The sequence below is a fragment of the Patiria miniata genome, unplaced genomic scaffold (genome assembly GCF_015706575.1).
Source record: "Patiria miniata isolate m_02_andy unplaced genomic scaffold, ASM1570657v1 HiC_scaffold_23, whole genome shotgun sequence".
NCBI classification, from domain to species: domain Eukaryota; kingdom Metazoa; phylum Echinodermata; class Asteroidea; order Valvatida; family Asterinidae; genus Patiria; species Patiria miniata.
The window spans coordinates 5,403,847-5,426,494 of NW_024037062.1; the positions used below are offsets into that span (position 1 = coordinate 5,403,847).

At 38.6% G+C, this 22,648-nt stretch overlaps 1 protein-coding gene across 1 annotated transcript; it reads left to right on the forward strand.

The window, feature by feature from the left end:
• The first annotated feature begins 1,622 nt into the window (after positions 1-1,622).
• On the forward strand, positions 1,623-22,648 carry LOC119731302 (SPARC-like). The gene is made up of 8 exons (XM_038204448.1): positions 1,623-1,775; positions 3,128-3,200; positions 4,018-4,054; positions 15,374-15,577; positions 17,763-17,996; positions 19,200-19,357; positions 20,110-20,359; positions 21,540-22,648. Exons 2-8 carry the CDS (start codon positions 3,150-3,152, stop codon positions 21,563-21,565), a joined length of 960 nt encoding a protein of 319 aa, XP_038060376.1. The 5' UTR covers positions 1,623-1,775; positions 3,128-3,149; the 3' UTR covers positions 21,566-22,648.

The window sequence follows — 22,648 nt, forward strand, 5'->3', positions numbered from 1 at the left end:
ATTATTGTGCGATTTTTGTTGTACAGGGTGCCCCCCCCTTTTTTTTTTTACATCTTTAAAAAAAAATCTTCACAAATCTTGACATTTGACAAGTTTATTTCATTAGCTTTTCAACACCGAAAAAATCCATCTAAATTTGAGAAATATTTATTGAGTTATGGCCAATTCAAAACCATGCTTTTTATTTTGTCCATGGTCTCAATTGTCACTTATTAGGAATGTAATGGATTTGGGTTGAGGGTAGTTTTACTTCTTTTTTAAACATTTTATAATCTTTATTTGTTAAAATGATTTTTTAAAATCTTTTGCAACAATGGTCAATTCTCTTTTTGGAAAAAGGACTATTTTGTTCAACATCTTAGATGTTTACTTTCTGCTCTGCCCTCTACTAATCGATGCCTCTTTCACGGAAGCAAGTTTTGGCCGTTATTGTGGCAGTTAAGCAATAGTCACAAAAAAAACAGATAAAAGTACAAGATTTGACAATCACATAAGAACTGAGGTAAAGGAAACAATAATGGCGATGATCAAAAGTGATGTAATAGAACACAGGAAAAGAATTAGAATGTGAACTGGACGAATTGGGAAAACCTGTGGACACAGAGGTCTAGCCAGCATTGGTAGGGAGGTATTTGCACACTATTGTGCGATAGTGTGCATGATTGTCGAATTTGAACAGCGCCCCCATTGGAATATGTACCAGGCCCCTCCCCCCCCCCCCCCCCCCAACTTTGTGATTTTACGGAGGCCAAGTTTTTTTGGGGAAAAACCTGTCTTCATTTCGACACTGATTTGCTGAATAAAAAAATTCTGCCGGGCCTGACCCCCCCCCCCCCCCTTCTCGCAAAATTCCTAGATCCGCCCCTGTAATAATATGGATTTATTTCGATTTGAGTTTCAATTCTTTATTATCCAGTAAAGGAAATATCCTACGAGGCACAGCACCTCCATTTAATTAACCTAGCCAGCTTTACCATGTAATTAGATTTTGCCTCTTAAACATGTACCCAGATATTGCCACCTATGCATAAAATTATATACACAGTTTTATATCCGCAATAAATGAAGCATATCTCGGAGTTGACGTTTTTGTGGATAATTTCCCCTCGCATGTAGTTTTGTAGTTTGAAGCATTTAAATTAGCATGTACGGTTTTCATTTTTTAAAACCACATTCAATTTTGAAGACGTTTAAAACCTTGAATGTCCTTGCACAATAGAAATGACTTTTTGCCATGTTCTAATATTTTGAGCTTTTAATTGCCTGTCAATTTGTCTTCAAGAACAATAGAGGACATCTTTAACTATTTCCGCTCTCCGTAAACACGTGATTCGTCCCTAATCAAATTTCGCGCCAGATAATGGGTGATGATGTAGCCCTAACCATTTTTCTTGGATTTGTTCTTAATTTGGAAATTCTAATGTAAATCAGTGCTATCAATGATCAACAATTTAAAAAACTTTTTTGATTAATAACAAAAACGAAACCCGCCGAAAGTGGGAATAAACACATATTCAACATACTGGTTCAATAGGCTGGCTGCTAGCTTGTTAAAACCGAGAAATATCGCGCCCGGCATATCAATAGTGCGCAAGCTATACTGAACACCCCCGGGATATAGTGTGACGTCCCACAACTGCTGGATGGAGCAAGCCAGCGCCGGCGCCGCAGACTAGTGCCGCAGTATTTTCTTTGGTAGTCATTTCTTCACAAGTCGCCAGCAGGAGCGGATCTTGAAGTCATTCAGTGGCCGTATTTGAAGACAGTTCGGGAAGGTAGGTGGAGTGTATAATTTGCGTGCAGTGATGAATTTATAAGTTTTACCATGGTTTTACGAAATCCAGAACGGTAGTAGAACTAAGCTAATCAATCATTCAACTGAAGCGACGACTCGTTATCGACTGTTACCGTTGGCGAAGACGTGACAATTGTCCCGTACGCCAGCATTAAATGCGTCAGCAACCTATGGAAAATCGGAGTGTTTTTTCTCTCTTTTTGCAATTACAATTTGGAAAGATTCCCACATCTGGCTATCACTAATTTTTTCCCTTCAGTGACCTATCAGCCATCAGAAGTAAATGATAATTTGTCCTAAAAAGTAAATTTAGCAGGGAAGAAAATGAAGTATTTACTGAGAAACCACTCGGAAATGTTCAGACCAGTTCTCATAGTCATACGGTTTGTGCACAGGGTGACAAGTGATGGCCAATAACTTAGCCTTGGTCAATGCTCTCGTCGTTATTCGTCCCGTAGGCGGTCAATCGTCGGCACATGTCCTCACGCTACAGCGCGAACAGCGACCTCACGCGGCCACTATTTATATGCAAATCAGTTGGGGACGATCGAGAGCCTTGGTTCAATCGTCCATGTGAGGTTTTGGGGGTGGTGCTCATTATGTTAATAGCCTTAGCTGACCTTAAATGTCGTTTTCTTATTGGTCGATCGTTGCGTGGAAATTTGCATAGTGAAACGTGGCACCGTACAATCCATACATGTACACGTTGTGTGTCTCTGCACACGGCACCAATGCACAAAAACTGTGGTTCCTGTCACGTCCGCAAAAGGCGAATAGCTGCAAATAATTTGATGACGTCCGGATTTACCAAGGTGTGATTGGACATTCCACATATTAGCCCCTCCTACACTTATCTGTATTCGCATACGAGGTCGTGCGCTAGAAATCCAGCGCAAAAGCTTTTGCCGACGATTGAACCAAGGCTCTCGATCATCCCCAACTGATTTGCATAAAAAAATAGTGGCCGCATGAGGTCGCTGTTCGCGCTGTATTTTTACATGCATGTGCATAGAGCGTGAGGATATATGCCGATGATTGACCGCGTACGGGACGAATAACGACGAGAGCATTGACCAAGGCTACCAATTACTAGAATCTTTCCTCCTGAACATTTGTGAATCTTATTTCCAGTCAAATAGTGAAATATTTCCTTTAGGAAAATCATTTTGCTTAAAATGTATACATTTCTTGACTGTCATTCAGAATATGAGGCGTCTGGGAAATGCATGTTGAGAAAGATTTATGGGATACTAAATTCTGATAAGATATTTAAGAGCTTATTCCATTTCTGTTTAGATTTACCAAAATAGTTTGTTTTTCTTAACCTTTCAGAAAAATAGCAGCCGGCCTAATCATGAGGTCGTTGTGGTTTTTCGGTTTTGTTGCATCTTTATGCATATTCCAGGTGAGTTTGAGATTGCAGTTTAACAAAGTTTTTTTTTCCCAGTATAATTCATTGGTACATGTAACCTATTTAATTTAATTGTTGTCAGTTGTTGATGTACATTAGATTTGATACCATGACCATTTCAGTGTATTTTTAAACAAAATTTGAAATGCTTAGTCTTAAATTTATGAATGATGTATTTCTGCAAAGACTGTCCAGTGATAGTCACAAACTTAATTTTTATTTTGTAACAATTTTAAAGTATGAAAGGATGATTCTGCATTCTTTGAAAGAATGCAGAATCATCCTTTCATACATTAAAATTGTTACAATGTATTTTTTTTTGGTCTCACTTTATTGTCATTGAGATTTGGAGTTTGGAGAAATACGAGCTGTCAATTTTCTGAGTTGTGTATCAGTATCCTATCTTTTGCATTGGGGTATATAATTGTATTTTCTTATGTTTTCTAAAACAGTGGCTCAATTAGTGTATCACAAATCAAGCATGTCAAATTATCAATGACTGAACTTCAGTCAGTTTAATCTTAAGTGACGTTTAAACACTAATTACATTGTGAGAAATGTATTCCTTCAACTATGAATAAAAACGGATTTAGCTATGTGTGCATTGAATGTTGTGCATGAATGATGCTAATACAAATGGAATTTTTACATTGATAACCCTGTGTCCCTACTGCGGTACCATACTATATGAGTTGACAGTGTTCCTATCATAAAGCCAGATAACTGATCTTCATGTTTGCTCTGACATGGTCCACGTTAAGCCATCCTCTTGATTTATATTTTTCCCTTTTTGTTGTTGAACAAACAATAGGTAGCTGGCCAGGATGAAGATAATTGGGACGATACAGGTAAGCACTAAGCTGCATTATGCAATAGCCACACAGCTATGTTTTAAGCCCTATGCCACAGCAGGATTTCCTAAGTTGATGGAGAATATTTGTTAGAGTTTGGTCATGGTAGACAGTGACTGAAAGCTTTGCCACAAAGTCTCCTACGAATCAGATGTCACACTGTGGATTACTGGATTATGGGATCCAATGATGTCACCACCACATGTTTCACATTCATCATCCAAAATCAGTTGATAACCAAATGAGAAAAAAACCCACTTTCCTAAATATCATGTAATAGTTTGGACTTTGGACCATACATATCCAGGGGAAGCAAGGTCATTTTGTGGGCTGGCAGCGACAGGGAGTATGATATATTCTTACAGCTAGAAAAAGTGCCAGTAATTCGTCTGTCCATAGTTTCTGGCATGGTGTTGTGGTTACCCCTGCAGAGTATCAAATAAACTTTGGGAATTCTTTCAAGTTTTATAGGAATAAATGTATCCCATGCTTCCAGTATATGCGCTGTGTATAGAGCAATCTGTATAATGCATGAGCTGTTGTATCATGCACAAAGAGGACAACTGAGGATCGACTGGCCATGTCCAGCATGAGTTATGTTGATTTGGGACAACACTCACATAAAGTCATATGCCATATTCAATTCAGTTCTGCAATTATCAATAACTTAAATGTACTAGCTAGTGACCAATAAAAACACTTCAGAAACTTCTCAAATGTAGGACTGTCAATCAAAATTAGTTCATGATAAAACGTTGTTTCTTCTGTTCAATTTGTGATTTTATAATACTGCTTATATCAGGTCTCTGTATTTCACTTTGAAATAGTTAGCTCCAAAAAGCGTCTATTGCTGATTAATTTATTATTACTGCTGGCATATTAATGTCTCTTTCTTACATTGGCAAATGAACTTGGAGATACATCGAGTCAAAAAAAAGTTTAGCTGAGATGAATACTCATTGCACATTATCAGAATTGCATCTATTCACTGATTAGATAATGGCTCCAAATTGGCCATTTGGGGCTGCTTGTAAATTTGCGTGTAATTGGTCATCTTACGGAGTGAGGAAAAGACTGCTGTGACCAGAGAGAAGAATGGATTATATTCAGTGGAGTAGTCAATTTGATAGCTAGGGTCTTTGCGAACCTTGCACCTCAGCTGTGGATCTGTTTATATACGCTTAGCCTTACTGAGATAATTTAGGTAAAAACATGTTGGCCTTCGTCACATCTATATATGTTTTTTCCTTGTTCAAGAACCTTCCTTTGAATTAATTCCACAAAGGGTGCATTTTTAAATATTATTGTATTATAAAAAACAGAGTCATCACAATGTCTGCACATTATCTATTCCGTGCATGTGCTGCTTTGTTCAGCCTGGCATCAGTCCTGATATGAAACAAAACAAAAGCAGTGTGCCAGTGGATTGGATGGGCCCGTGACATGCGTCACTAAAGACACTAATATGCTTGTTAACATTTCCTGATGGGAAATCGTTGTCTCTGTTTATTTTTTGTCTGAAAATGGACAAGGGTACTTTGTCATGAGTCCTAGGAAGGAAGAAAATGGGAACACATTCCCATTTACACATTAATTCCCATAAAACAGGCATTTGGAATATGGTTAAGTTTCCTGATGTTTTGCCAGGAGTCTTAAAAGTTAAATCTGCTATTTGGCCTTGGGTCCGGTCCCAGTTGGATTATGTCCTAGGCTTGACCTTAGATCGCACCCACTGGCCTAAAAGTCACAATGATTTAATACTTGGGTTGTTTGAAGGTCAGCAATGACCAGCTGTGATGTCATGGGGGCATACAGTGGCACCCCTAAGGGGTAATATCCTGTGACACTGTAGTGCCAGGGATGAAGGACTCAATAGTCATTCAATGCAAAGCTTGTAGCAGCAATACTTACCAGAGTACTATTCAATTTTAATTACCCCCACATGCATGCTAGCATAGGCAGTGCAGAAATTGAACCATCTATGATTTAGTCAGGTTTAGGAGACTCTGAGATCTTAAAGCATTGTTCAATTTACAGTTTTAAATGTTCAAACACAGTTGTTGATCCTGGTACATTATTTATGGCACTGTTCCAATTCATTTCATTTTGGGGACAGTGCTTTAATGAAGAGCCTGTGGACTTAATAACATATTACACAGGGCTGTACTTTCTGGTGCACTGTACTTTTAACCTATACGTAAATATCCAACAGTTTATTCCAAAACATTTGAAACATGAATGTATTATTACTCAAAACAGAAGTGTTAGACTTCATTGTTCATATCTACAGTATTGCAATGATATTATAAGTTGTCAAGACAATGGGAGCATATACATGTATACTATAGCTTGTCGACAGGCTGAACTTTAAAAAGAAAATAATCCAGAAAGTCAGGCCAAGATAGAAAGTGATTCACTGAAAAAAAATTGTGTTTTTTAGTAAAATGGTTGGAATTAAATCAGAGAGGTTGAAAAATGTACAAAAGTACAATTTATGGTATTTTATTGTGGGCATTAGCAGTTTTATATAGTGTCTGTAGCAAATCAGCCATCTTTTGTTGGACGAGTCAGGAAATAGAAACAGGAATCAAGGTGTCATTCTTTAAAAGAGGTTACACCCAACTGTCTAGCCATGTCTGTATAGCCATATTTGTTGCTGTATTTATAGCTCTCATTACTACCTGTGTAAAATCCCAGTCTAATATTTTCTCCTCCTTGTATATAAGAATGTGAGACCGGGGCCCCATCGTGACAGACATAGTCCAGACTTTGTAGACTGGATTGCCTGGCTGAGATTGCTATTATGTCATGGGTACATATCCGGCTAACTTCCTTGTTCCAAGTCTGATCTGGCTGTGCTTGCCCCTCGTGTACAAATTACTTTGAACTTCTGGAGGGTTGCGTTCACTACTGATGTTTGCTTGTTCTTGTAAATACTTATAAATATACAACCCAAAGCTTTTGATGAACACTTTTTGTAATGGAGATCATTAGCTAATTATCTTTTATTGGAGTATTTTTTTATTTTTTATATATTTTGCATGTTAGCTGTAAAAATGAGCATCTATTTATTTCTGAAAAAAACCCAACCAATTTTAAGTTAACAATGACACACAAAAACATGTCCAAGATGGTGCTTTGTTTTGGAGGTACATGTATGAGATTGCATAATCACGATCAAACTTTTGTAAAAAGAAAGGGAGTACAATTTTTTTTGTATGTCATTTATTGACCTTTGCTTTTCTAAACCATTAAAAGGACATCAAACAAAACTTTACTTTGATAAAAATAACAACATCCTGTCTGTAAAGATTTCTAGAGGAAGCTGATCTTTACAGTCCAAACAAAACAATTGCATGGACTTCCTCTGTTAAAGGGAATATACATCATTTGCTTTTGCTTGTAATTTTCAGAAATGGATGGAATCGGGGGGTTGGAAATATAAAGCAAATATAGTTACACTGACTTTTTGGAGGTTTTGGGTTCGAAAATGCTATAAAAACCAAGAAAAACGATCATTTTCCTGTAGTCTGGTTCCCTGACTCCATATAAGAAGAAACAGAGCAGTTTACATACATTGGGGAATTGTAAGGTCAGGGAACCAGTCTAGCTGGCTCGTACCCGTTCATAGGTTTGTAATCGATTGCAAACAAGTGCAATGGTCAATTGGGGCCAGTATTTGAAAAAAAGCCAGTTGTTTCCAACGCTGATCGGCTGATCAGCGTTGGAAATTGATACAAAAATACCACTTTTCTTGAAAATGACAGTATACCAGGTGCCATAATTTTACAGGATGCTTTAGACTGTCATTTACCAACATCCTATTAAGGTATTTCGCAAAAACTTGGTAGTTTTATTTTTCGATGTTTGCAAATGTTGTATATTCCCTTTAACCATTATACACAAATCATAGCAATCAAATTGAATGCTGATTCTACCTGTCAAACTGTGTGGTTTTGTGGACCTAATAATATGGTGTACTACAGTTATCTTAATTGTTCAATTAATTGTGTGACTAAATAGTGTGTGATGAAGTAATTGTGTGTGTGGAGAAAGGACGTCATCAACCCTAACCTTCCCAACTTCATCAAAATCCATCCCCCAAGTTTAGGGGGATTTTGGCAGACAAGCCATCCGTACCAAGTCCATCAAAATCCACTTAGAGTTGTGGTGGTCTTGTGGTGGATTTAAACATTGCATCTTTTTAAGCGTATTCAGATTTTTAGAGGAGAATACAAGTTTGCAATGTACGGGGTTTTACCGGGTACCTCAGGGTTCAACCAGGAGTTTAATTGTTTAACTTTGCATTCATCCCTTATGTTGTTCACAACGATTCTTGCAAACCATACAATATGGTTGATAAGTCGGTTTCATTTATTCATGTTCAAAGGTTGTGCACTTTTCAATTATTTTATTTTCACCAATGACACCAAACCACTCAAAATGTACACGGTATTTCAGTACGTGAGGGAAGTTCCAAGTCAAGTTGTTCCGTATCACATAACTGCATGCCTGGCTCCATCGGCAGCATATCACAGCATATCTTACCACCAGACACTACTATAAGTAAGATAAACATGTGAACTTTTATCTTAAAATAAACCATTTTTACAGGACCACACATCTCAAGGTTGCCCAAGCATGGTCCAAGTCACCTCTTTACCTTGGAAACCAGGAAAGCTACATTTTCTCAGTGTCAATTAAATAACACTTCAAGAGGCCACTTCATCTTTTAACAAAAAGAAAAGTCCACGTTTTGATCTTGGGAATAAATTATATTTTCCAACCAAAACATTTGTATTGTGTCGTGTGGCTGTGAGCTACATGCTTTGTTGCATGGGAACACACAGCTCTATTTTCCTTTGACTGTCAATTTCACCAAGTGAATGGACGCTAGCCTTGGGCGGCTGGAGAGGTGTCAAGTTGTGTTGGTGGGAAAAGGTTGGGAAAAAACTTGAAGGGCTTGTGTGTTGCCACTGAATGAATATGAAATCAGACTTGCCTTGACATTATAATATTCTATAATATTCTATAAACAGAGTTAAAGAAAAAAGTTTTTAAAGTGAGGTCCAGTTATTTTTATTTGTTATAGTTTTGTCTTGTAAATTGTTAGTGTGCTTCTCTTTTTGTTCACATTTGCAGGATTGTTTGTTGTCCAAAGTTTTTCAAATGTATTTTGAATTCAGTCTACTGACTGCACTGAGCTATATGCATAACCAGGATGAATTAATGAGTGAATACTCTCTTTTTAGAAATCAACATCAGAAACAAAACTGTAGTTCTAATTCATCCTACTTTCAAAGTCATTGTTTCCTTTAAAATTACCGTAAGACAATCATGATTAGGATATTGAATGTTAGGTTGAAAATTCAAGAATTGGTTCATTGAATTGACGTACATGTATAAGCTTCGGTCACCTGAAGGTTTTTCTTTTTGCTGGTAGTGTAGTGTGACAACTGACAGTTCTTAGCTCAACAGACCCAATTTTATCCAGTATTTGTCACGTACATGTGTAGGGAAACAGCTTGAGTTGAGATGTATCAGAACCCCACAGAGACTTTCCTCATTTCTTTCTTTTATTGCCGAGGTCATGCTGACTAGCCGATGGCCCTCTGGCATTTTGCTGTAAATGATTCTATTATATGGTATGTGCACTGGGGACAAAATTGATGGCTCCCTTTGACCCCATTTGCACTGGCTGAAAAATTGAGTTCATTGAGAAGAGCTGCATGGCTCATAATTCTCAACCCCCAGTTAAAGGGAATATACAACATTTGCAAACATTGAAAAATAAAACTACCAAGTTTTTACGAAATACCTTACTAGGATGTTGGTAAATGACAGTCTCAAGCATCGTGTAAAATTATGGCACCTGGTGTGAAGTCATTTTCAAGAAAATGGTATTTTTGTAAACATTTCCAACGGTGGTCGGCCGACCAGCGTTGGAAAAACCTAACTATTTTTCAACTACTGCTCCAAATTTACCATTTTTTCAGTCCAAATTTTGTTTGCTATTGGTTACATGTTCATGAACGGGTGCAGGCCAGCTAGACTGGTTCCCTTGCCTTACAATTGTCCATCATCTATAAATTGATCCATTTTATCTTTTGTGGAGTCAGGGAACCAGACTACTTGAACATTTTTGGTTTTGTTGGTTTTTCCAACCTTTACGAACACAAAACTTAAAAAATGTCAGTGTAACAATATTTGATCTATTATACTAACCTCTCAAATAGTTCATTTCTGAAAATTACAGCAAAAGCCAATGATGTACATTCCCTTTAAATGCTCCATGACAACAAGTGAGGTGGCTCTGAAGGGATACCTTCCAACAGTCTTTTTCACAGCATCGGGAATTTCACTTACAACATTGAGAAAAATTCATTACAATGTGCAATTGCAAAACAAAATCTTGGTTATTATTTTTGCTAAACAACCCTTCACATCATTGCAAACAATCTTGATGTGAAACAGAATTCACAAGTTTGTAAAAGGTAATTATCCATAACAAGATCATGAACGAGATCTTAAAGAAATTTGCTGTTGCAAGTATATGAGACGTCCATTGGCTATTAACTTCAGAGTCTGATGCATGATGGCAAGGTTGAATATGGTTTGGTATTGGTAAATGAGAAGTACATCCTGCCCAACCAATGTGTTGATATAAACAGGACTATTCCTGTCCACAGTCAAAACTTTGGATTATGTCAGTCATGATGACTCACAGTTCACAAACAATACACTATTTCAAGTTTCTGAACTCTATTTATGAATTCTGATCACATCTTTCAAGAATGTTACTTTTGATCCTACATCGTCACTGATTCCAAATCGTCCAGTGGCCATTTGACTCCTAGTTGCCCCCCCCCCAATAAACCCACCTGGAGAAAGCAAATACAGCCATTTCGCCAGTTGTGTTCCTTAGGGGCCATGATACCAGTCCACAAAAAATACCTTTGAACCAGATGTTGCTGGTGGGAGTACTCCTCAATCTGGCTTTAATTGAGTCCCAAGGCGGCTTTGCCCAATCCCTCTCTAAACACCTCAATGGATAGATTACTGAAATAATGTATGACGAGTTGAAACCGAGACTGCAGTCTTTGGTGTGAGACCGAAACTCTCCCCTCCAGCATGAAGCCACACGTATTGATGCATACCACTTCTATATTAGACATTCATCTAGCTTGCTTGTTATTGTGTTTATCCTGGTGAATTGGGTTTTCTAGACCCTCCTGTAAAAAATATCAGACAAGGGTAACCCATGACAAACATGCACAGACTATTGGGACCATAGTCCATCCATCCATAGAGCTAGGACCCTGATGAGTGAGACTATTAATATTAATTAGTGAAGTACTTTCAAAAGAGATGGAATTAACATTATCAGAAGATCATTTGATTTTCTTTTAAATTTATACATGAAGGTATTAGGCCCCCAAAAATGCTTCCGATTACATGCCTTTCAAAAATAGGGTCGGTAGGTCGAAGAAAAAAAAGGACTTGAAGTGGTTTCTTAAAACAAATTGTACATAATAATCTGTAGTTTTTGTATTTGTTAAGTAATGTTAATGACTTTGTGGTTCACCCAGTATGACAATCCTTGGGAGCTATGTACACTGGAATATACTTAATTAATAAAATAACAAACTCAATGAGGATTGTTTTGCAAAATGAGCACTGAAGCTAAAAAAAAAACAACGGAAAAGTTAAAAAAAATATTAATTTTAACATTTTAACTGCATACATGTGTACCAATTCATGAAAACCTTCAAGCATCAAAGTTGTGCAGGACAAAGTTTTCATTATTTTGTCAAATTTGGGCAAAATTAATTCTCTTTTAAAGGTCCGAATTTCAAGCCTACATGTAAGTACACTTCAAAAAATTGTCTTATCCCTGCAGAACTTCCAACCCTTGCATTAGAGAATCAATAAATGCAATCGTCTGGATTTATCCTTGGGGCTTGAAATAAATGTAATACTAGACCATCAGTAGGTATCTGTGCATTAGTTAGACTTGGTGCAGGCTCCCTGTTTAGTTATTTTTAACCAATATTTGTTTCTGTGTTTTGATTATTAAAATGAATATATTGCCAAGTATTTGCAGCCAGGATGAGTTCTTGTGTATTTATTGATAATTGGCAAAATACAAATGTTGAAAACATTTGAAAACTGAAATATTGCAAGCATTTGTTATAAGATTCTGCATTCTAGAACTAAATAAAATTTCTCAAACTGTTGCAATTTAATTTAAAATTTGCTCCACAGATGGTTCAGTAGGTCCTTGATAATACTATTCATTCTCTTCAACATTTCAATTTTTTATCTCCTGAAAGATTTTGACCTTTTTCGTGTGAAAACAAAACAATCAAAAGTGCTATATTTTTGCTTATATTTGCACACAAATAGATCCATCCTGTGTGTAGACTACTTTTTGGTCCCCCGCATTAATATCAATTGCAAAGGGGACGTGAACATACCCTGACAGAATAGAATTATTGTCCGGCTATACATGGGCTAAATTTGTTGGTCAATGTCTTATTCAAAGGTGAATAACGTTAAAGATCTATTTTTAAAAAAGTGATATAACTTTAAATATCTGTTTACCAAATCTATTGGGTCGAACTTCAAAATAGTACAGACAGTGCATGTTTAAGCATGTAGACAGTCTATCATGACTGATATAACACCCTATCAGTCCCAGCCAGACTTTCCCAGCCTAGCCCCTGAGGTATGTCAAGGTGGATGATAATGGTCTCTGCAGGATACATATCACTGCAATAATGTGGACTGGCTTACCCACATCCAGTAAGATGAGAACTTGTGTCTTTTCCTCCCTGCTATTGGTTGTGGTGAGCTTGGTCAGATGTAATCTTTGTGGAATTTCATTAATGTTGCAGTCTTTGCATGGCAAGGTGGAGTTCCTTCCTAGGCATTTGTCACTAAAGATACATTATGTGCTTTGGGGGCATGTGCCATTTTAATAACCTTACTTAATTCTAAGAATAAAATGCAAATGTTTCTATTACCTAAGTTATGACCTCTCTCATTATTACTTTGTTATTGTTTTTAAAATATTCAAAACAAATATTAATGCAACAACACTTTGGATGTCCTTTCCTGTACAGTTTTCACTGCTGGTATCGGTAGATGTTACTTATAGGCTTAATAGTACTGCAGGTGTAGGTAGACATGTGGAGGCACTGACAACACAATCAGTATGCCTAGGGCACATCCAGACAATTAGATTGCTCCAGTTATAGCTGCATGCTCCAGTGTAGTTTTTGTTCAACAGGCCTTAGGCAAGTCCCAGTTAAATGTTGTAACTAAGTTTTTTGAGAGTTGAAGAGTTGGAAAGCCTTACAATGTTTTCACCTCTCTTTTCCCGTACCTTCTTATTTCATTCACTTTTCTCACCTGCTTATTGCTGAAGTGATGGAAAGAACACTTTTCATTTCAAAAAGCTAAACTGTGATTATCTGTCTGCAAACAGTTTTTCAAGGTTCATTTGGAATTCAGCCAAAATTTTCCATTTGGTTTAGAGTTTTGGCTTTGTGGCTTCATCATTAATTTGTATTTTTTTATTTTTTTATTTTTTTTTAGCTGTCTTTAACAACTCAAGCTTGTCTTTGTCTAGGTTGGTGACAGGATATCTGAACCTGTGCCAGGGATGTCCTTGTCTTTGCTATGATTCAGAGATTGATGCCCCAGACATGTACACGTTGTGTCTAGTCCTAGTCTTCATTCAAGATATGAATTTAGCTACAAGCTGTTTTGCAAGGGAAATTGTGTCTGACTTGTATAAAGTCACTCAGTTGTGTTTTTATGGTGCCTGGCTGCGCATTGTACAGGTTTACTGATCCAACAAATAAGTTCCGGTCAATTAAATGCAAAGTTCATCCACTCAATATGGCTTGGCACACCCCCTGGGATTGGAATGGCCAGTCCCTGATGGAATGAGTCAAGCCCACTAGACACCCCACTTGTGGATTTCCTCTCCAGCCTGCTCAGCCCATTAGTTTGTGTACAAATGTACTACAGCTGTTGCTGCTATTTCCTGAATTAATTATCTTGCTGGAGAAATTAACAAAGAAAATAGGGCAAGAACTTTTACCAAATACATTTCAGCCTGCAAACTTGTTTTTGTCTTCAAACTGAATTCAGAAAGTGCAGTAAGTGGCTGTGATTCATTTCAGTGAAACTATAGTGGACTTAAATGAGAAACTGAGAAATAAATTGACAAGATGACAAATTCTTTACCAAGGAAACTCATGGAGGGGTCTCTATTAAGTCAGAGGGTCCCTACTGCTATTCCCTGACGTTTATAAACTGCTCTATTTCATCTTAAGTGTGGTAAAAGTAAAGGTAAAGGGGACGAACCTGTGTTAACAGGAACGGAGTGCCCATCTCTATTTGGTTAGCGATTGGGCCAGACTCATAAGTGGGGTCAGGGAACCAGACTACAGGATCATGATTGTTTGTCTTGGTTTTTCCAGTAGAGGCCAAGTCTATGATCACAAAACTTCAAACAAGTCAGTGTAACAATATTTGCTATAAACCCCCAAACCCATTCGTTTCTGAAAATTGCAGCAAAAGCAAATGTTGTATATTCCCTTTAAACACAATAATCAAGCCGCGAAATAAATGTGACAGATAACACTAACAGTTTTCGTTAAATTAAGCTGGATTTTTAAAACAAAAGAAAACATTTTTTTTTACATTAGAAATGATACAGTAAACTAAAATAAAATATTTTATAAAATGTATGACGTACACCGGTTGATTTCAACACACAAAAATTACACAGGCAGTGACGGCAGAACAATTTTGAAAGTGGGGTGGGGGGGGGGGGGAAGCATCGCTGGTGCCGGCCGGTGTATAGCGTGAATATCCAACTCCATGAAATATGGACTTGTTGGTAGTAATGCATGCGTGAGTATGATAATATGCTATTTATATAGGATAATAGGAGAGTGACCTGTCAACTGCGAGGGATTAACCAATAGAGAATAGAAGTCCGATTTCACAGGAGTTGGATTTTCATCCGTTGCAAATTTAAAGGGGCCACCCTTTCCTGTGTTTTTCTTTATGGTGAATGTTACACAACCGCCCTTCCTGATGATCGAAAGCAATAGAGGGCCTTGAGTATACACTATTTGGGACCTGACTAGAATTTGCGGGGGGGGGGGGGGGGGGGGGCCTCAGTTAAAAAGTTGGGGGCCAATGGTCCCCCCCCCCAATGCCACCATTGAACACAGGTATAGGCATGAGTGGTGACTAAATTCAGGCCTGATGATTCCTTTTGTCCTATTGATGCAGTTACCTGCCCACCTCTGCCAGCACCTACGAGTGAATTGGTCTACACCTGCACCCTGGATGGCCAGAACGTGAACACCGCTGACTCCCAGCCCTTGGGCACCATCTGTGAGCAGGAATGTGAGGAAGGCTTTGCCTTGCTGGGCTCAACTCAACGCAGCTGTATGGAAGACGGCACTTGGGATGGCACAGAGGGCGTTTGTGAAGGTCAGTCACCCCTTTGTTCCTTTCTTGTTAACAAAACCTTTGATGTTTTGTTCAAATTAAAAAATGGACCCATGGGGACTTCTAGTACCAGCACTCTTTTCTTTGTACTTCCTCTAAAAAAAAAGAGGGCAGTAATCGGACACGGTTGTCTAAATCCTGTTTACCTACTTTTATAAGTACAATAGGTAACATGAAAAAGAATTGACCAATCAATCACCAAATGCCACAAAATCCCACCAACTCATTAGTCTGAGTATCACCCGTTCTCATGGAGCCCTATTTCTCTGGTCGAAGTCTGACATCTCCTGACATGCAAATTTATGCAAGCTGTGCGCCAGCCAATCGGAGTCGCCTTTACTAAATCGTGAGGTCATTTCATTCCCAAATCAGGACTAATGCTGTGAATGGTCAATTCGAATGCAGTGTTTGTAATACATCAACAGCCGGGAGTGCATTTGCGTAACATGATACCGAGCGCTGCACGCTGTGGCAATTTTTTTTCCATGTCTATGATGCGCAACAGGTGAATGACCGAAGACCCGATAGGCCTATAGAAAGCGCCCACTGTATGGTCAAAATCTAGGCCTATAGAAAGCGTCCACTGTATGGTCAAAATCTAGGCCTACAGAAAGCGTCCACTGTATGGTCAAAATCTAGGAAGTCAAGAGGCGGGGTCTTGCCTAATTAATCAGCAAATCTGTTCGCACGTATAGACTACCAACTCATCTGGCCGAGAAAACCACATTGTAGCCGCGTCCTTCGCAATTCAGCATACCAGCTGCGAGTAGGGATGATTAGCCTCCCAAATTATTATTAGGTGTTTGGCTTTAGCCCAAAACCTATTGTTATTCTATGAATTCAATATTCTTGTTTTTGTTTTATTTATTCTTCAAGACAAATTCTTTTCCAGAACTGCTTGTCAAAATGAAAATATATATGAACTTCAATTGGCAATACATGAATGCACAACCCACTGAAGATGTAGTTTTTTGCAACTACGTCATTATGACGTCATTGTGGGTTACGTGAAGTCACTCCAAAAAATAATAAATTTAATCTTTGAAATTCAATATAAAATCAACCGTGAGAGACCGGAACTTGAATTTTGCGGCAATCAACATGATAATACATGCTCTTCATGTTATGTTGTGCGCGTCAAATCACGTGACCCTTCCTTCTGGTCAAAACTGGATCGAAGTGCCTAATAATTTGAAAGTGGAAACAGATATGAACTTGCTTTCAACTGTGTTAGTGTCTGCCTGGATTGACCTTACAAAAAAATGATGGGTGACGCCATGAAGTGTTAGAGCACCCTCTAGCAGCAGGATAAAAAATGTCAAAAACGCATTTTCACTTGATGTCTGTGGCGAAGTTTGCGGTAATCGCTTCAAAATTAATGTACATCATGACCATAATGCAGACAAGACCTGTGCGCGAAAAAAAAATGATTACGTCATCAAACCGAAAGTTACAATAAAAAGACCTTTAAACCTTAAAAAATTGCTAAAAAATATACCGTGATAGATATAATCAAGATTTGGCTATATATAGCACAGTTACCATAGCTCTTGAACTTTCTGGTAATGACGTTACAATGACGTCCTCAAGTATCATATTATTAGCAATCAGAGATGTCTACATTTAATCTTTGAAAATCAATGTAAAATCAACTGCTACAGATTTGATTTTGGTTTTAATGGCAATCGATACAATATTGCAGGGTCGTAATTTTCGGTATAAGTGCAAAATCATGTGACCCTTCCTTCCGGTCGAAACCGGAAGTGCTTTATTAATTGAAATTGGCAGAAGATGCAAACTTGCTTTCAATGATATGAGTGTCTGCCTATAGGCAGTACTGTACACAAATATTACAGGTGATGTCATCAAATGTTAGAGCGCCCTCTGGCGGCATGTTGAAAAAGTCAAACATGGATTTAAACATGCATTTTGAGTTAATGTGTGTGGCAAAGTTTGTGGTAATCCATGGCCCAACACCGTGTGGTTGTTCCTACAACCTCTAGTTATTATTATTATCTCCAATAAACCAGTTTGTAAAACTAGGCAAAAATGAGGGAACTCGTTTGTCAACTGTCTATATCTTTCGAGCTAAATGGACTATTCACCTTATGAACATGTTTGTAGATTGTTGATGGCAACATGGATTTGTCTTCCATCATATTTGCAGTTGACCCTTGTATCAGCCACATCTGCAGGAAGCCCAGATACGGCATCTGCATCACTGAGGAAATTGACGGCAAGCTCGAAGCCAACTGCGATTGCCCCGAGTCCTGCCCGGATACTGCTGTCAAACCGGTCTGCAGTGTCTACGGAAAGCAGTATGACAGCCTTTGTCACCTTCGACTGTATGCTTGCAAGAGACAGCGTTCATATCCACTGGCTTACAAAAAACCATGCGTCGGTAAGTTTAGGCAACCAGACTATGAAAGGTGTCATTTGTTATTATTTGTCACTTCTTACATCTATATATATCTCGGCCCCCACAAATGTGTCAGATAAACTTTCAACTCATTTTCCCAAAGATGACACTTCCTAACAATCTGTCAGTCTAGTCTACTTCACTCAACTTTCCTGTAGAGCAATCTACTTTTGCATATTTCCCTAGACCGGCAGGTATTTACACTCAGAGTTTACACAATAGTGCCCTCTGGTGTCCTACCCAAAATGCCATGCGCTCTTTCTCTTTTCTCTTAGAGACAGGTAGGACGAGTTTATAACACACTCATATTATTTCTCATTTTTCGACTGGCTGTAATCGCTGCTCGTTATCGCAAATTAAGAGAAGTTTTTGATTTTGAGTTTGTAGTTGAGTTATAGTGTAGTTATACTCTGCTGGTAACGCTGTGCCGTTTACGCGTCAGCGGTCTCCTGTTAAGCACCCGCAGAACCAGCCAGCTACGGGTATTGGCAGTTCCATTGGCAAGTAGGGGACCATCGGTCGCCTTCTCGGGTCAGCTTAAGTGGAACAACCTAAAGAAAGGTGCGGTCCGGCAAGGTTCCCCCAAAACTTATCTCCTGTGCCGGGGCCAAACCTAAGATGGGTTGGAAGGGTAAACGTGGCTTGAGCTTGGGCTTTACTACACCTGCCGTCACATGTTGCGTTAATCCATTTTGTACAATACATGGGCGTACATGTACACATCGGCATATGTCTTGTAAGTTGGATTCAGACTTTCACCAAATGACTCAATTAAGTCTCGACTTGAGTGACTCGAGACTCGGACTGGAACTCAAATCAAGTGACTTGACTACAACACTGCCAACTTCATATATAATACTTAGTTTCCGTCCAAAAGAGTCATGAAAAGGTCTGTTAAATGATTGGCCAAACCATGCCAATGGATAACAGGAGTTGGCAAGTGAGCCATATACATGTACATGAGTTGGGATGACTTAAAGTGGGTCAAGGCCAGGAAATGATCTCTAGTAAGTTGTATCGATATTGGTATGGGCTGAAAGTCTTCAACATGAGAATTGCATGTGTGTGCTCCTCTGAAAGGAGGTCTTTAACTTCCCCCAATGGTTGTCTGTTATCTGACAGAGAAAAAGTATCTAAAAACTGGACAACAGAATAATCCTGGGGCTTAATTCCTGTTCTTTGCAGCGTCTCAGTTGCCATGTGACAAGGAGGAGTTAAAGGAGTTCCCCCATCGGCTTCTGGAATGGTTCCTGCACCTGAGGGAGATGGATGAGTTGAAACAGCTGGATCCCAACAGCAACATTCGCAAACTGGACAACGCTGGCAGGGAGAAAGTAGCTAAGGTAGAAACAAATCAGCCATTGTTTTTTTCTCAAGAAGGGTCAGTGGGAGACAATTGTTAAGGGAGAGACCGCATACTGTACCAACCCATTTAAATCACTGATGTATGGACTCCCTGCACAAACAAAACTGGGCACTGTCTAACCCAAGGAACAACTGGGCACTGTCTAACGCAAGGAAACACTGGGCACTGTCTAACCCAAGGAACAACTGGGCACTGTCTAACCCAAGGAACAACTGGGCACTGTCTAACCAAAGGAAACACTGGGCACTGTCTAACCCAAGGAACAACTGGGCACTGTCTAACCCAAGGAACAACTGGGCACTGTCTAACCCAAGGAACAACTGGGCACTGTCTAACCCAAGGAAACACTGGGTACTGTCTTACCCAAGGAAAAAACTGGGCACTGGCTAATTATCCAACGAAAGGCATTTATAAAAGACACTTTTTTGGTTGACGCACATGTACATTTTCCTTTTGTGAAATTTGTTTATACAAGTGTGCACAAGGCAACCTTATGGTGTATCCGTATTGGCGTGCATCCTCATTGTCACTGCTAAGTAGAATGTTGCGTGAGAAGCCGTGCACCTTACTGTAATGTTTGACAGTCAAATTATATAAGCTGATTCACTGGTGGCAGAACATTTCTGAGAATGGGGTGGGACACAGAACTATATGTACTTTCAGTGTAGTGGGCCTCCTCGTGACTTGAATTTTGCATTTGTTGCCCCCCCCCCCCCCCCCCCCCCCCAGTGGAAGTTTGATGAGCTGGACAGGAAGCATGATGGGCTGCTTGACAGGCGAGATCTCCGCGAGTTCCGCTATGCACTGATGCCCCTTGAGCACTGTGCTGACGACTTCTTCCAGGAGTGCTATGCAGGGGCACGCACCATTGACCTGGCACGCTGGAATGAGTGCCTGAAGGTGCATGATATGGAGGAAGGGCCACGGAGAATGGCAGAGTTCTTCCTGAATGTTGTCCCTAAAGAGAGTCCTGCTGAAGGTAAGGCTATGTCCATATGGCTTGGGTATGGCTTGTAATTACATATGGACCAATGGAAGTGGCTTAAGCACTTCCCATACACACGTGTCATGCTGCTGACTACAGCCAAGTTATTCAGCTATGCATCAACTGATGGGGAAAAAAGTTCTGTTTCTGGTCCTATGTTAGCTTGAAAGTTCTGTGATGCTTTTCAAAATGTTGGGACCACATATCAGAAATTAATACTTATTTGACTAGCATTGATGGCTAATACTTTGCCATATGCAAAATATTTAACAGGTTTGAGTTGGAGGAGCCCTTCAAATCAGGCAAATATTCATATTCCTATCTGAATCAATTTTTAAGCAAAAGGTGGAAGAAATCCATTCAATCTTGCAATCTGACTTTATATTAAAAAAAAAAGGAAATTGAAAATGGCAACATAAAGACATGGTCTTAGGGAATTTTCTTTGCCTTCAGCAACTTGGGTGTTGTTATATTGGGGTTCTTTTACACTGATAAACTACGGAATGGACTCACTCACCCAATGTGTTGCGTGAGACATATGTCATGTGGGGGGCCGACATCTTGGGGAAAAAACATTATGGAATACAGCTCAATCATTACAACTCATTCATTATAGCTCAATCATTACAAATCATTCGTTATAGCTCAATCATTACAACTCATTCATTATAGCTCAATCATTACAAATCATTCGTTATAGCTCAATCATTATAACTCATTCATTATAGCTCAATCATTACAACAGGCATGAATCATGGGGTGGGGGTATGAGGATATATCCACCACTTTTTTACAGGGGATGGGCCATAAGATTATTCCCCCAACAGATTGATGGTCACTTCTTTTTTTCTTCAAAAATCAATATCAAATGTCCAGGAAGTTTCAGGATTTCTTCCATTGTCATCCAACCAGTCATCATCACAATCAAAAGCTACCCTACTGGTAGAGGATTGCTCATGCATTCTAGTCAACAAAGCTCAATTCAAGTGTTATAAAGTCCACCATGCATTCAGTCCACTCGGGGGCAAAAAAATCATTGCTCCTAAGATTTACTAATGCTTTTATTTATACATGTACTAAATATTAATGCCTCTTTTCTTCTGATACTTTCTTGTTGTGAGTGATTTCGTGATTAGTTATTGATACATTTATTCATTAATTTGTATCATTTCAGAAGCTGATGAGAATGAAGAGGCATGAGAGCAGCATATTGCTATTTGTCTTCATCTTCAACGCTTTGCCTGCAAGCCCAGAGAACATTTTTATTGACTGTCTTGTATTTTTATAGCCAGGACTAGAATTAGCCAATCCCTTTTCAATATTTATGCTTTTGTGCTTTTGGCAATTCAGAACAAGAAAACTTTCAGAGTTGGTTCTTTGGTTTAATTCTTAGACGACTGGTTTTTTTTGGGTGTTTCCAAGCCGACTACTCATCCATACAATTTGCCCTCTTTTTAAAAGAGAATGAAAACTTCAACATGTGTTTGGGTTATTTAATGTCAGGTTTTTGGATAATTGTTCGAGTTTTATCTTGGAGTTACCAATCATACCATTGACCTCAGAGGCAAGATGTTTTAAAACCAATATTTTCTGATAGATAATGTAATTTTTATTAATGTTATCATTTTTGAAGACTAGCCATTTTTAATGAGTGTCATACTTTGTGTTTTAGATTCAAGAAACATGTATACTTTGTATCTACTTCATAAATATAGCGAGGTTTAGAGAATGAAGATTTGAATAGATGAATTGATCAAGTCAGGATTTCATTGAAATTTAGTTGACATGGTCAACCGTCAAAGCTACTTAGGTCAGTGAATCACAAGCATCAAGTACACCATAGTGCCGTAAGGGCTTCAGAGATTGCCCCTCGTAATATTAGGAGGTGATTTTTAAAGGGTTCTTACAAATTCAAGGTGATCCTACAATAATGCCACTGCCCAAACCTTTAACAAATGCTGCTGCAATTTATACAGAATATATTATGGGATATCAAAATAGATCATTAAAACATGTTACATTTTGTATTCCAATTTTTTTAGGTGATATATGATTCAATGGTGCTATTATTAGTTGGAGAATAACTGTTCTCGACTCCATGAGCCGGTGTCAACTCTCTAGAAGTAGCTTTTTTAACATGGACCTTGTATGAAATGTAGACAAAGCACGTGTGACCTTTTATTTGACTGAACAACTTGAACGTCAGTAAGGCGGCACTGTTTAGTTCATTATTCTTTTAACCTGATGCATAATAAACTGGATTAGAATGTTGATTGATGAGAA